The sequence below is a fragment of the Erinaceus europaeus genome, chromosome 7, assembly GCF_950295315.1.
Source record: "Erinaceus europaeus chromosome 7, mEriEur2.1, whole genome shotgun sequence".
In the NCBI taxonomy this organism is placed as follows: Eukaryota; Metazoa; Chordata; class Mammalia; order Eulipotyphla; family Erinaceidae; genus Erinaceus; species Erinaceus europaeus.
Window position 1 is genome coordinate 42,721,814 of NC_080168.1, and position 16,321 is coordinate 42,738,134.

General features: G+C 46.6%; 1 protein-coding gene across 2 annotated transcripts in view; it reads right to left on the minus strand.

Annotated features, from left to right (window-relative positions):
• Positions 1 to 16,321, minus strand: part of NT5DC3 (5'-nucleotidase domain containing 3) — an 80,705-nt gene that overhangs the window by 31,140 nt on the left and 33,244 nt on the right. The window contains exons 1-8 of one of the 2 annotated variants that reach the window (XM_016190327.2): positions 8,468 to 8,488; positions 8,252 to 8,326; positions 7,767 to 7,822; positions 5,403 to 5,493; positions 4,705 to 4,842; positions 3,077 to 3,137; positions 2,358 to 2,460; positions 503 to 604 (exon numbers count right to left, since the gene is read on the minus strand). In XM_016190327.2, the coding sequence (XP_016045813.1) occupies positions 503 to 604; positions 2,358 to 2,460; positions 3,077 to 3,137; positions 4,705 to 4,842; positions 5,403 to 5,493; positions 7,767 to 7,813 (542 nt within the window). In that variant the 5' untranslated portion in view covers positions 7,814 to 7,822; positions 8,252 to 8,326; positions 8,468 to 8,488. Of the gene's footprint in view, positions 1 to 502; positions 605 to 2,357; positions 2,461 to 3,076; positions 3,138 to 4,704; positions 4,843 to 5,402; positions 5,494 to 7,766; positions 7,823 to 8,251; positions 8,327 to 8,467; positions 8,489 to 16,321 lie in introns of those variants that run through there. The other variant, XM_007527921.3, reaches the window with a different exon arrangement.

Sequence of the window (16,321 nt, forward strand, 5' to 3'; positions counted from 1 at the left end):
CAGCCAGAAAGAGAAGGAAGAATATGGGATGATCTCACTCATAGATTGATGTTGGAAAATAAGATCAGGAGGAAAACACTAAACAGAGCTTGGACTAGAGTTGGTGTATTGCACCAAAGTCAAAGACTCTGGGGTAGGGGAGAGGATTCAGGTCCTGGAAGACGCGAGGTCCTAGTGGGGTTTGAATTGTTCTGTGGAAAACTAAGAAATGTTACACATGTACAAACTACTGTAATTTATTTTACTACTGACTGTAAACCATTAATTTCCCATTAAGAAAAAAAAAGTCTAGAGCTATTGTCATGTGGGTGACCAAAGTTCAAGCCCACTGAAGGAAGCTTTGGTGCTATGGTCTCTTTTACTCTATGTTTACCTTAAAAAAAAAAAAAAAAAAACCTCAGAAACTGGTTTCTAAAACTGGACTGAACCAAGATACACTAAACCTTCTTTGCTCCCAGCAGCATATGACTAGAAGCTGGTCTCCCAGAAAGCTCTCACTCACCTCCGCTTGTCGTTGAAGAAGCTGGGCTTCTCAGCCTGAACGATGACCACATCAAACAGGTCCCGCCAGTCCTTTCCCACAATATACCTCATGCCTTTGTCCCTAGAGCAAGCAACATGGCAACATGTCAGATGGTTAGTCTATCACACAAGAGGCTATTTCTTTCAAATGTCCAACTTTAAGAAATATATATATATATCGTTTCTTTCTTTGGGATAGAAACAGAGAGAAATTGAAAGGGAAGTGGGAAACAGAGAGGTACCTGCAGCACAGCTTCACCACTCATGAGGCTCTCCCCTACTCCCCCACAAATGGGGGCCAGGATTTAACCCGGGTTCTTGAGCTCTTTACCAAGTACATCACCACCCAGTTCCCCAACATTATATATATATATATATATATATATATATATATATATATATATATATATATAACCAGGAACAAGCTCAGGGCCTCACATATATTGCTGAGTGGCCTCCGAGATGCTTTTTTTTTCAATCTTTATTTTAAAAAGAGAGATAAAGAAGCAAGGGAAAGACACAAGAGAGGAGAGGAATGACAGGACTACTCAGTCATCCAGAACTCCCCCAGTGCCATCCATGGAATTCATTAAATTGGCTCCTGGGAGTCGGACGGTAGCACAGTGGGTTAAGCGCATGTGGCACAAAGTGCAAGGACTGGCATAAGGATCCTGGTTCAAGCCCCCAGCTCCCCACCTGCAAGGGAGTTGCTTCACAGGCAGTGAAGCAGGTGTGCAGGTGTCTGTCTTTCTCTCCCCGTCTCTGTTTTCCCCTCCTCTCTCCATTTCTTTCTGTCCTATCTAACAAGGACGACATTAATAACAACAATAATAACTACAACAACAATAAAAAGACAACAAGAGCAACAAAAGGGAAAATAAATAAATAAAAGTTACAAAAAAAATTTTTTTTTAATTGGCTCCTGACTGTCCTTCCAGCTCGTGGAATCATCTTAAGCAGCTCCCTTGGCCACCCTGAGCCCTTGTTTTCTCTCACTTTTTTAAAAGTTTTTTTTTAATCTTTATTTCTTCATTGGACAGACAGCCAGAAATCAAGAAGAAAGAGGGTGACAGAGAGGGAGAGAGACAGAAAGACACCTGTAACACTGTTTCACCACTCACAAAGCCTGGGGGGGGGGGGGTTGAACCTAGGTCTTTGTACATTGTAACATGTGTGCTCAACCAGGTGCGCCACCACTCAGCTCTTTGTTTTCTCTTTATGAAGCCAACAGAAAGAATAGTACTTACTACAGAAGTTGTGAGACACAAATGACAAAATGTACGTAAGTACTTATGAAATGTTCAACAAAAAGTTAGCTGGTATGATCACTTTCAGGTCTCTTGGAAAATGCAAACTGAGAATTAGTAAGACCAGAAATCAGGCCAGAAGTCCTAGTATAAAAACCAGTGGTTTCACCCTTCCTCCCTTCCCATCCCCACCCCTGTCCTCCTCCCCTCCTATCCATGCACACCATCACCACCCCCATCTCTTTTTCCAGAACACTGCTCAGCCCCAACTTACAGGGGATTAAACCTGGAACCTTGGAGCCTCAGGTATGAAAGTCTATTTGCATAACTTATGTTTCTTTCCCTCCTCCCTCCCTTTCTTTCTATATATCAAGCTAGATGAACCTGGAAAACTTCAGACTCTCTCACCCAAGTACTAACCAGGCCCAACCCCACTTAGCTTGGAGCATCAGAGGAGACTGAGCCCATGTGGTGCCAGAGCTTAAACCCAGCTTCTCAGGTGTGTGAGACAGCCCCCCGACTGTCTTTTATAACAAACGGATATAGGAAGTGAGTTGGAAGTTCACCAAGAAATGCTGGAGCACTTACACAAAGCTGCTGGGACTGTTGGTGATGAGAAACATCTTCTTGCCATGATCAGCCAGCTTGGCCAACACTGCACGGGTCTGCTCGGCGTAGCAGATGTACTTTTCTAAGAGGAGAGAGAAGTGCGCATGTGGACCAAGTGTGAAGTTCATGGGTACTTACTGAAGGGGATGGGGGGGACAGTGGTGGCTGGGACACCAGGGGCCAGAGAAGTTTTAGGGAAGCTCAGCTCAGGGTGCTGAATGGGTGCCCAGGAAGCTGGGGTCAGGGTGCTATATGAGTGCCCAGGAAGCTGAGTTCAGGGTGCTGTATGGGTGCCCAGAACTGGAGTCAGGGTGCTGTACAGGCGTCCAGGAAGATGAGTTCAGGGTGCTATATGTGTGCCCAGGAACTTGGGCCAGGGTGCTGTATGGGTGCCCAGGTCAGGAAGCTGGGTCAGGGCGCTGTCTGGGCACTGGTTCAGGTGACTACTGGGGTGTCTGGTATGTCAGTAAGCAAGACCTTGCCTAACCTCCTCAGTCTGGGGGAAAAGCAACTGGCATCAGCAGCCGCCAGCCCCTTTCCCTGGAGTCAGGATGTGTTGGCCTGAGACACAGGAGGCCAGGCCACTGCTCTGTGCTCAGAAGAGACACTGCAGGCCCAGTTCCTGGAGTGCAAAGGGCCCCACCTCACAATGACAGAGAAGTGAGTGCAATGCCCTCACGACCACAATGACCACGTACCGATATCTGCCTCGATTGCCCGGTACATGATGCCCTTGATGTGGACGTCCCGAATGGCATCCTGCCAAGAGACACACACTTAATCAGCAAGGCATACCAGGGTGGTCGGAGCAGCAGCACAAGGAACGCAAGTTCATCCCAGTGTCACACTTCCCAGCAACCCCAACGCTTGACGAAATCTGAGCTTCCGGAAATCCAAATGCTCAACTGATCTCTCAGGTGGCGGCCCTCGGGGACAACTTAAGTTTCTATGGTGGCAGTGACTATTTCCTTCACAACTGTCAAAAGGATCACATGGGGGAGGTGACTTGGGGGATCAGGCTGGGTCCCGGGGGGGCCCTGACAGGGCTGCAGGCAAGGCTGTGGCAGAAGGAGAATCTGGCAGGGTCAGCAGCTCTGGGATGTAATCTCAACCTCAATCCCCTCCAGGCTCAAGTCAAGGTCACAGCAGCACAAGGTCATGGTGAAGAACAAGCCAGAGTCAAGCTTCCTATCTTTAAATCCAGAATGTGCCACACACTAGCTGTGTGACCTTGAGAAAAGTTATCAGTGTTTATCGGTGTCAAGTTTCTTTCTTTCTTTCTTAATTTTGGATAGACAGGAAGAGAAAGAGGCCACAGAACCAAAGCTTCCTTCAATACAGTGGGGGAAGGGAGGGAACATGCAGGGGAGAGATAGCCTAATGATTATGCAAAAAGATTTTCATGCTGTGGTCCAGGAGGTGGCACAGTGGATAAAGCATTGGATTCTCAAGCATGAGGTCCTGAGTTCAATCCCTGGCAGCACATGTACCATAGTGATGTCTGGTTCTTTCTCTCTCTTCCTATCTTTCTCATAAACAAACAAATACTAAAACAAAAAATATATTCTCATGCCCAAGGCACCAAAGTCCTAAATTCAATCCAACATAATCCAAACAAAATCCAATACCAACATAATCCAAAAACAGTAAGGGTTAGAGTCAAACCTTGAGGGTTGTGTACATGGCAAAGCAGCAAACTATCCAACTGAGCTATTTCACCAGCCTCAATTTTTTTACATTTATAAATATAACATTCTAATGAATAATATACATACTAGGATTAATTATGAAAACATATGTATGCATATATGTATATTACATCACAGTATATTATCTAATATCACTTGTTAATTATCATATTATTAGTGTTCAAATCAGCTTCCCTTTTTTTTTTTAATTGATACTAGTGTTATTGCTATGGTTCAGAGCTTTCATGATTAAACTATTTCAAGAGGGTGTTTTTTTTTTTAATTAGAGGTGAGGAAAAGAGTGAGAGGAGAGTGTTCCATGGCTCTTAAAGTCCTGTGTCTCCCATCCCCTTCCCCTCAATAGGTAGAGACAGAGATTTGAGCCAGGAATGGGTAGCCTCTTATGAGAAGTCTCCATGCCTGCAAAGTGCCCCGACCCACCCCTCTGGCCAGATGCAGAAAGAATTAGAAATCCAGATCCTGGCACAAAGCGCCACCTGCACTTCTCAACAGATATGACTGAGTCCCACTTCTGATGTAACGTCCCACAAGTTCCAGGATAAACCAGAAATAGGAGAGACCCCGAAAGACAGAAACCTAACCAATGGGGGGGGGGGGCTGGCTCCCTGCGGTACCACCTTGACGTCCTTGTACAGGTGGACGGGCTCGTAGTCGATGTTGTTCTTGAGGAAGTACTCGTTCACGCATGACAGCAGGGTCATCTCGGGCAGGGAGAAGATGTCCATGAACTGCTTCATGGTGTTGCCATGAGAGCTCTGCAGGCAGGCAGGAGGGAGAGAGGCAAACAGGGACATCTCAGGAGCGGGTCCACTGCCATTCCTAAGACCATGTGTGCCTAAGACCAGGGAGGACTCTGGGAGCAAAGAGACCCATAAAATTGGAAAAACAGTAGTTCCTTCTAGGGCTCAAGAAGAGGGCCTGGGTCTCACACAGGCTGACCAGGCTCTCGAAAGATCTCCAAGGGCTCCATCTAGAAATTAAGGACATACCTAGGAGGTGATGGCCAACATGGAATTACTTCACTGCAGGTGTCTCTGTCTCTCTCCCTCTCTACCTCCCCCTCCTCTCTCAATTTCTCTCTGTCCTACCGAATAACAACATCAATGACAAGAATAATAACTACAGCAAAAAAAATTTTTTAAATGGCAACAAAATGGAAAATAAATAAAAAAAAAATTTAAAAATTAAAAGCCCAATTGCCTTGTCAAGTCCAAAAGAACAATGAGTCTGGTGGCCCGGGCTCCTCAGAGCTGCCAAGTCAAGTTCTGAGAAGGAAAAGGACAGGTTGTTCTCACAATAACTGAGTCCTTATTACCTTTCCATAGAAGTCGCTCATCTGCTCCAATGGCACATGGGATCCCTCGTACATCTCAATGACCTCTTCATCCGGGACAACGCCGAGGCCTCTGGGTGGGTGGGTGTTTGTGTGTGGGGGAAATCAAAGGCAGCATAGTTAGAGAGTTCAACCACAGGCAGCAAAGATTTGTGCAGACCTCTGCAAGCTGCTGTGATTGTCCAACCCAGGAGCACAGGTAACTATGACAGAGACCAGGTAAGAAGCCACTGCTACTATTATTCCTGCCATTCCCTCCAGCAACAAGAGCACAAAAGCTAATAGTCATACACCATGGCATTACTCTCTGCCAGAGAGGAACTGCAGAGTCACCCACTGAAATGCCAGCCATCCTACGAGGAAAGCATGATCATTCTTCCCATTTCCCAGCAGAAGTAACTGGGGCAGAACATGGTCATTACTGTGTCCAAGGAAGACAGAGGAAAGTGGTGGCCCCAGACCTGACACCAGGCTTTCTGGATCTAAGGCCCAGTTCTTCAACCTCTGCTTCCTGCTGCGCCCCCACCACCTGCAGTACTGCTTCATCACTCTTGAAGCCTCCCTCCCCCTTCTGCAAAGGTGGGGACTGAAGCCTTGAACCTGAGTCCCTGAACACTGTAACACATGTGTTCTACCAGGTGCACCTACACACACACACACACACACACACACACACACACACTTTTTTTAAAAACAAAAAAGGCAAACTCACCCAAAAGCAAATCACCGAGAGATAATGTACTGCTCTGCCGTTACTTGGCCCAGGTTCATGCCCAGCCCCTACCACATTGAAGGAAGCTTTGGTGCTGTAGTCTCTCACTCTATCTGTCTCCTTGTCTTTATCCAAAACAACAACAAAATATGTATCATTGCTCTTTGGTATTTAACTTAAATGAGAAGGTAATTTCAGCCTCTCTTCTTTCTTTATTCTCCACCCTCTTAGTACTTTTTAAAAAATTATTTTTATTTATTGGACAGAGACAGCCAGAAAGAGGGGATGGGAGATAGAGGAGAGAGACAGAGAGACACCTGCGGCCCTGCTTCACTGCTTGTGAAGCTTCCCCCCCTACAGGTGGGGGCCAGGGGCTCAAACCCAGGCCTTTGTACACTGTAATGTATGCACTTAACCAGGTGCACCACAGCCCAGCCCCCACCCTCTCAATACTTTTGGAGATATTAATAGTTGGTAAAGCCAGGACTTGGATCTTGATTAACCTGTGACACCAAAGGGCCTTTGAGAACAAAGAGGTGCAGTGCTTCCCCTTGTCTCAGAGCCAGGAGTCAGATGAGAGCACGTCCTGCCTAGCCCCAGACACACAGTGACCTTGAAAGGCAACTAAGCTAAAGTCAAGTCCACACAAGGCCCTGCACTTAGACAGGAAATATAAAGGCAAAAAGAAGTCAGCCAGATGAGGAATTCCTCCAGCCCTGCTTGGCCTGCCCTACCCTTCAGAAGCCTGGGCTCCCTCTAGGAGGCACCTACATGTCCTCACAACTGAGTCCTGCAGGGCCAATGCCAAAGGATGGCAAGATAGTGTCCACAGTCCAGCTGTGCAGGAAGCAGCTACAGGGAAGAACTACTGGGAAGGCTCAGGTCAGGAAGAGCCCAGGACTGGATGAGTCTGCCTGGGGTTCAAGGCTCAGTGCCCTTAATTACTAAGGGGTTTACCTTGGAAAGTCCCTTTATACCTCTGGGTTCCAGTGTCATTTTAAAAAAATATTGATATATGGGGCCAGGTGGTGGCACACCTGGCTGAGGACATGTTACCATGCACACGGACCCAGGTTCAAGTCCCCATTCCCCACCACAGAAAGGAAGCTTCACAAGCAGTAAAGCAGTGCTACAGGTGTCTCTGTGTCTCTCTTTCTCTAACTCCCTTTCCCTATTGATTTCTCTCTGCCTCTACCAAATAAATAAATATTTATTTTCACTGTCTCTGTCCAATAAATCCAAATTCACTAGGAGGCTGAATTTGCTCTTACCTCCTTTCTCTCTCTCTCTCTCTCTTTTTCTTTACCTCCAGGGTTATCACTGGGGCTCAGTGCCTGCACTATGAATCCACTGCTCCTGGAGGCCATTTTCTTCCCATTTTTGTTAGCTTTGTTGTTATTGTTATTGCTGCTGTTGTTGTCGTTGGATAGGACAGAGAAATCGAGAGAGGAGAGGAAGACAGAGGGGGATCAGAAAGACTCCTGCAGACTAGTTTCACCACTTGTGAAGCAATCCCCCTGCAGGTGAGGGAGTCAGGGGCTCGAACTGGGATCCGTATGCTGGTCCTTGTACTTAGCGCCATGTGCACTTAACCCGCTATGCTACTGCCCAGCCCCACCTCCTCTTCCTCTTACCTGTAGACAGTGCCCAGCTGGATGTAATGAAAGGCATCAATCTTCATCAGCACTGCCTTCAGAAACAGAAACACATGCACATGTAAATAGTGCAGACTCATCTGCATATTTAAGGAGCATCTGGGGTGTCGTAAGTGCTACCGACATTAGGAGGCAACACATGGAAGCCCACAGCATGCTCCTGGAAAACATCAGAAAACTCACTGAGGAAATGGGCTGTCTGCAAAAAGAAAACACATCTGCAACATCTCCTCCTGCAGACACCAGGAAGGGCAACTGGCCCAGCAGCTGAATGTATTCGTCCCTTGCTGGCCCAGAATGACCTGATCCAAAGATGGTTTTGATAACTCGAATCTGCAGCCCCAAAGAACACGATCTGTAATCTACTAATTTATAATTGACCAATGACCAGTGGAGAAAGGCACCAAGAGTTCAATTCATCCCCAAATAGCAAGCCACTGGTAGGAAGCAGGGAAGAGACTCACCCGCTGCACGTCATAATGGAGTCCACGGATGGCGAAATTTGGGTCGTACTCATACTTCCTGATCTCTGCCGGGTACTGCAGGAAGGAAAAAAGGAACTGGCTTCACTAGCTGTGTGCTAAGACCAGGCTGTTGCAATCCAGCTTTGACCCCGGCTCTTCTAGGGACCCCTGATTTCATATTGCTTCTTACCCATTTCTAAAATTCCTCATTTTTACCTTTGTCTGCTGCTTGTTTAGAACAGGCCAGCCTGTTGTTTTTCCTACTGACCTATGTGCAAGTTCTTAGGCTCTCCTTTGATATAAATAATCCCTGCCCTCTGAAGTTGGGGTCTGGAAGAAGTCACGAGCTAATGGATAACTAGGTCCAGACTAGAAAGGCCACAAGCCTGAATCCATATACTCGGACAGAAATCAGCGCCACTCCTAGAATCTTGAATGGTGCAAAAGGGACCTTAGATTAAACTCAGTGTTTCTCATGGTGTCAAAAGAACATACCTGATGTGATGACACTCAGACAATGGCATGTACAGTTAGGCTTTAATGACTCTGCTGCATCTATCTTGACATTATAATCTTTTCTTCACTGAACACTGCTCAGCTCTGGTTTATGGTAGTGTGAGGAACTGAACTTGGGAGTTTGGAGCCTCAGACATGAAAGGCTCTTTGCATAACCATTATGCTATCTGTCTCTGCCTATATTATCATGTTTTCTAACATTTATCGCTCTGACATATGTGTACTTGAAATGTAATGCATATTCTTGTCAATAAATACTCTGTTGGAGTTCCAGCTGGTGTCACACACTTGATATAGTCCCACTGTGGGGTGTGTGTGTGTGTGTGTGTGTGTGTGTGTGTGTATGTTTTCATTTTTAGACATCTTACACCACTGAGAGTCTGAAGGGAATCTCAAAGTGGTGTGAGATTCTATGGAGCTCAGGATCCCAGTTTCTAGTCTCCATAAGGTTCAAAGGCCCAAGTGGCTGACACACTCTGGTGGGACCAAAAGAGAGAGCCCATCTTTGGATTCCAAGTCTCCACCTGTGCTGAGCAGACAGAAGGAGGGACAGCAGGCACTTGAGCTCTTGGTCTGGAAGCAGAGGAACAAGTCCTGGTCTGTCCTAGGTAAACCCCCCCAAAGTGCACACCGCCCCTTCTTGCCTATCAGCCCTCCAACTTCTCTCATCTTAACTGCCCTTTCCCTCTGCCCTAGACTCCTGGACTCTTTTTTTTTTCCTCCCTTTCATGTTGATTAAATAGCGATTTAGAAGACTCTAAGTTAATAGGATTGTATATTAACACCATTCCAGGCACCAAAGGTCTGTGTCCCTACCCCCATCCCTCTATAGTGAAGCTGAAAATCTACCCTCACCCTCCACCCAGAACTTTCTACTTTGCTGCAATACTCCAGACTCAGTCAAATTCTACTGATTCTTAAGAGCCAGGGGTGTACCTGCTACTGATACAGTACCCCCTCCTTATGTGGTGAAGGATGCCCATATCCCCCTAGCCAGGGCAGGAGGGACCCCACTGTCAGCACAGCCTCTCTCCCACTGAGGTCTGGAGAAGACTTTTCCAGGTACACCCCCTCACTGCTGCCTCCAACACACACACACACACACACACACACACACAATTGCTGCTCCAGCACTGACTCAGAACATGCTGTGAGATTCTCAAACATGGGAGATAATTCACACTCACCTTTTCAGGATTCCCTAGATATTTTAACTATCCTTCCTCCAGCTATGCAAAGACCCCAACCCCAACCCCCTTCTTAACTAACCATCAGACACCCAAGTCTCCCTTCCCCCACTCCCTCCCCAAATCTCAGAGTGAGGCCGCCAGCACCTCTGTCAGCTCATGTCTTTATTGACAGGGTACCTGAAGGACTAGATAACTGGCCTGGCCAGGGTCACACATCTGGGGCTCTGTGGGGTGGGCAGTCAGCTCTCCCCATTGGCCCTGCTCCTGGAGCACAGAGCTTCAGGAAGAATACTCCTGAGCACTGAGGATTGTACTGTAGCTGCCCATCATCCTGCAAACCACTGAAGGAAACAGCCAGACAAGTTATGGGGAAACATAAGAGGGCCAGAGAGAGAGAGAGAGAGAACTCACTGGGTAGGGTGCCTCCATTAGCATGCTTGTGGCCCAGGATATGCCCTAGCACCACAGGGAGGAGCTATGGCATGGGGAAAGTTCCAGTGCTGTAGTGTCTCTCCTCTCAGCCTAAATGGAAATGTCGGGGGAGGGCACTGAAATCGCTGTCTTGGGTCGACCTGACATTTGTGTGAGAATGCTGGCGGATGCCATCAGGCTGCAGCACACACAGCAAGAGCTCCACTCCTGCTTCACAAAGGGCTGACTCAAAGGCCACATACGGGCTTGTTTGTCTGACACCTACCACCCCTACCAAGAAGTCACTATGTGCCATATCCACTCTGGGGCGTCTCCCAGGATGCTGCACAACGTGTCCGGTTCTGCACACACACACTCTTAGATGCACCTTATCAGCTCAGGAGACAAAGGAGGGTGGGAGCGGGAGAGCTACCGTGAACAAGAGGACATTCACATGGTGTTTCTGGCCGCATGTGTCACGGGTCCACAAAGTTCTAGGCAGGCTAGTCAACATTAGTTTATTTAGTCCTCACTGCTCCAGCTCACATGGAGAAGGGAATCACACCTTCAAAAAAAATGCCTGGGAGTCAGGCAGTAGCACATCAGGTTAAGCGCAGGTGGCCAGGTGGCGCAAAGCCAAAGGACCCGCGCAAAGCGAAAAGACTGGAGTAAGGATCCTGGTTCAAGCCCCCAGCTCTCCGCCTGCAGGGGAGTCGCTTCACAAGTGGTGAAACAGGTCTGCAGGTGTCTATCTTTCTCTCCTCCCCTCTCTGTCTTCCCCTCCTCTCTCCATTTCTATCTGTCCTATCCAACAACATTGTATCCAACAACAACGACATCAATAATAACTACAATAAAACAACAAAGGCAACAAAAGGAAATAAATTTTTTTTAAAAAATGCCTATTGGAGCTAGGTGGTGGTGCATCTGGTAAAGAACACACATGACCACACACAAGGCCTCAGGTTCAATCCCCCAGTCCCCACCTTCAGGGAGGAAGCTTCATGAGCAGTGAAACAGGAAACAGGTCTGCAGGTGTCTCTCTCTCTCTCTCACTCTCCCTATCTCCACTGCCCCTCTAACATTTTCTCTATCTCTATTCAAAATAAATAAATAAAAACATTAAAAGGAAAAAAATGTGCTCCAGGAGGTGGCGCAGTGATAGGGCTTTGGACTCTCAAGCAGGAGGTCTTAAGTTCAATCCCCGGCAGCACATGTGCCAGAGTGATGTCTGGTTCTTTCTCTCCTATCTTTCTCATTAATAAATAAATAAAATCTTTAAAAAAAAAAAAAAAAGGAAAAAGGAAAAAAAATTAATGAGAAAGGAAGAGAAAACAAGAACCAGAGCATCAATCTACCACTATGATACCTGGAATTGAACTTGGAACCTCATGCTTGAGAGTTCAGTACCCTAGTCACTTCCTGGTCTTTCTGTGTTTTAATGCATTGCCTTGGGTCTTGTACTTGTGCCCATCGCTCTGCTTGGTAGCCTTCCCCAGAAGCAATTCTTTTATTTTCAAAATGAGGAGACAGAGAGAGTGTAAGAAGAAAGAATGACAGCAGGGTGGGGGAAGAGACACCACAGAGCTGCCCCACCACCCAGAATTTCCCTCCAGGTATAATTCACGGTGTTAGGGCTCAAACTCAGGGTCTCCCTCATGCATGGTAAAGTGATCTCTTCTGTGTGAACAGTGTCCAGGCCCCATCGTGGTATGTGAATGGTGGATAATGTCAGGAGCAGAGTCAAGGAATGTGTGAAGGCTTGCAAAGACACAGAGCAGGCAGGTCAGTATTTAAACCCAGATCTGAGCCACACCAAGGCCACACCTCACGACCATGAGTCTCCACACTGCATGCCCATCGTCCCCTGTGATGGCAACCCCTGCCACCCCGGAAAGCTCAGCACATCTCCTGAAAGGACTAAAGGCTTCTAGGAATGTGACTGTTTGCTGAGAGACGGGGCGTGAGCAGAAGACACGTGTCTTCCCTGCCCCTGGACTGCTGGAATCACAAGGTGTCTGCTTTTTCCACAGTGCTCATCTGGGTTGTCCTAGCAGGTGACAGACACAGTGACACATGACACGCAATGTTTTTCAAATAGTTCGGAGATGAGAGCAGATACTTGTGAAACTGACAGAAGCAGCTGGAAAGGCTTCTAGAGGATGAGACCACAGTGACAAATATGAGGCATAAGTGTCAAGTCCTGTCCCACCAGCTACTGGTTGGGTGACTGAACCAAGGTGCTCTCTCTGGGGCTCTGTTGTCCCATCTCTAAAGTAAAGTCAGTATGAGTCTGATAGGCAAAATGGCCCATCTAGATAGTATGCCTGCTTTGTCATATGCATGACCCAGAGCTTCAAGTCTGTCCCCCACTGCACTGGAAGAATTTTTGGTGCTTTGGTATCTCCCTGTCACTGTCTCTATTCCTATCTGAAAAATCCACCTGAGGCCCAGCAATAACAAGAAATAATAATAAATCAAGGAGAATTAAGTTAAAAATACTCAGGGTGCAGTTAGGGAAAAGAACTCAGTTGATGGAACATAAGTACTTTTATTTTTTTTCACCCTTTAAAAAGTAAGAGACCAAAGCACTGAAGCTTCCTTTAATGCAGTGGGGGCCAGGCGCAGAGCTGGGTCGTGCACTTGACAAAGGAGAGTACTGTCCAAGGGAGCTAGTCTGAACACAAATTTTTTTTTTTTTTTTTTGCCTCTTCTGGGGCTTGGTGCCAGTGCCTGCACTATGAATCCACTGCTCCTGGAGACCATTTCCCTACCTTTTCGTTGCTCTTGTTTATCGTTGTTGTTGAAAAGGACAGAGAGAAATGGAGCGAGGAGGGGAAAACAGAGAGGGGGAGAGAAAGATAGACACCTGCAGACCTGCTTCACTGCTTGTGAAGCGACTCCCCAACAGGTGGGGGAGTCAAACGGGGATCCCTACCCTGGTCCTTGTGCTTTGCGCCACATGCGCTTAACCTGCTGTGCGACCACCCGGCCTCCTGAACAAAAATTTTGTACACTCGTGGCTCCAACTTCAATCCCAGGCACATATACCAGAGAGATGCCCTGGGTTCTACAACTCCTTCTCATGAAAGAAATTCTCTCTCATATGAAATTAATAAAATCTATAAATGCATACATACATGTAATTCCCTGAAGGTTGCCATTAAAAAAAAAAAAAAAAAGCTGGGGAGACAGTATAATGGAAACATGCCCAACTGTCATGCCTGAGGACTCAGAGGCCCCAGATTCAATCCCCAGCACCACCTTCATACACACACATACACACATACACACACACACACACACACACACACACAAACACACAAACAGACACGCGCACACGAAGAAACAGGGTTCTCTCCAGCACACAGCAATTGCTCAAGGAAACAGCTGTTCTGTGGACTAGGACCACGAGGTCTGGCGCTGCCCATCTTTCCTCGGGGTCTGAGGGTGAGCTCTCTACTTTTAAAAGAGATGGAAAAGGCGGTGAAGCAGCTCTGCAGGTGTCTTTCTCTCCCCCTCTCTGTCTTCCCCTCCTCTCTCCATTTCTCTCTGCCCTATCCAACAACAACAACAATAACTACAACAATAAAAAATAACAAGGGCAACAAAAGGGAATAAATAAATATTAAAAAAAGAATACTAAAATGGTCTGGGAGGTGGCGCAGTGGATAAAGCATTGGATTCTCAACCATGAGGTCCTGAGTTCGATCCCCAGCAGCACGTGTACCAGAGTGATGCCTGGTTCTTTCTCTCCTCCTATCTTTCTCATGAATAAATTCTTTTAAAAAAAAAATAAAAATACTAAAAAAAATGTCCTCATGATGCCCTCTCCCACATACATACATACATACATACATACATACATACACACACACACACACACACACACACACACACACACACACACACAGCATCTCTGGTTACCCCGCTCTCTAATGGCAGATTTTTGAACATTCCACAGCTCCAAAATGTTCCAGGAGAAAAGCATGATTCATGCAGTGCACCATGAAAACCTGTGTGTGTAGGTGTCTTAAGGCAGTAAGAAATGCACAAGTGGGGCCAGACCGTAGCACGTGTGGCTGAGTGCACATGGACCATTAACAAGGACCTACCTGTGTTCCAGCCCCAGGATCTACTGCAGGGGGTAAGCTTCAGGGAAAGTGGAGCAGGTCAGTAACTGTCTCTCTTTTTTTTCTCTCCCTCTCTATCTCACTCCTCAATCTCAATTTCTCTCTGTCCTATCAAGTAAAATAAAAAATAAGGGGCTGGGTGGTGATGCAACTCATTAAGCACACATATTACAATATGCAAGGACCCAGGTTCAAGCCCCCACTTCCCACCTGAAGGGGGGATGCTTCACAAGCAGCAAAGCAGGTCTGCAGAAGTCTATCTTTCTCCCTTTTTTATTTTTTAAATAGTTTATTTATTTTTATGTATTTATCTATTTTATTTATAAAAAGGAAACACTAACAAAACCATAGGATAAGAGGGATACAACTCCACACAATTCCTACCACCAGAACTCCGTATCCCATCCCCTCCCTTGATAGCTAATGAGAGGGATAGGAGTAAAGAGAGAGACAGAGAGAGAGAATAAGACATCACTCTGGCACTTGTGCTGCCAGGGACTAAACTCAGGACCTCATGCTTGAGAGTCCAACACTTTATCCACTGTGCCACCTCCCTCTCTAACTCCCCTCCACTCTTAGTTTCTTTTTGTCCTATTAAGTATAAAAGATAGAAAGAAAGAAAGAAAGAAAGAAAGAAAGAAAGAAAGAAAGAAAGAAAGAAAGAAAGAAAGATTGATTGACAGAAGCAACCTGTAGTAGTGCCAGCATGGAGCCCCAGCAATAACCCTGGTAGCAAAATAAATGAATAAATATAAATTTTTTCAAATAGTAATTTTAAAAGGCAGAAAGAAAGAAAGAAAGAAAGAGAGAAAGAAAGAAAGAAAGAAAGAGAGAAAGGAAGGAAGGAAGGAAGGAAGGAAGGAAGGAAGGAAGGAAGGAAGGAAGGAAGAAAGGGAAAGGGAGGGGAGCCCTGTGCTTAGGACTGCTGCTGGAGTCCAGTCTGCTTCCTTCAGTACATACTGAGTAAGTTGGGCAACCTGGGAAACAGTCTGGGCAAGCTCACATATGCAGACAAAGGAAAGGCAAAGCTACCCTTAAAATGGGAGCAAAACCAAGCCTGACAGCCTCTGGCCCAGTTAATAAATACTACAGTGCCTCATGAGAGATATCAACCCACAGTCCTGCCTGTGGGCAGCCCCGCACTCTGGACACGACCATCAACCTCTCCACTCCCACTGTCCACAAGCATCTGCACTCCTGATGGCTACAGACAAATGCACCTGCTGTCCAGAGGTTTTAGCGTGCCACGGAAGAAGGGCAAACACTAGAAGAAGAAGAAGAAGCGTGTCATGTCAAGTAGCTTGATCCCAAGTCTAACTGCAGACAAGGCAGCAGAGCATAAAGACCAAGCTCTTTGAAACCCACACGGTGTACAAAGTGAGGGGAAAATAGCCTGCGTCAGAGCAACAGCATGCTGAGCCATGGAATCCAATGCCAGCATTGGTCTTCACTAAGCACTGACACTAGGGCACAGCCAGGCAATCCAGCTGCCAACCAGACAGACAGATATGGCCTCTGTCCCCCCAAAAGCTTTATTCACTCTACAGGTAGGCAGACTATACACCAGCAGGCAACTGTACAGTGTACAAATGAGTAATACTAAGAAAGTGCAAATATGAGACTGGGCCGTGGGGCACACGTTACAGTGCACAAGGACCTGGGTTCAAACCCCACTTGCAGGGGAGAGAAGCTTCTGCCTGAGTGGTGAAGCAGTGCTGCAGGTGTCTCTCCTACCCGTTCAAATTTTCTGTCTCTATCCAAAATAAATAAATAAAATAAAATAAAAATAAAAACGTATTTTTAAAAATAGGAGTTTCAAG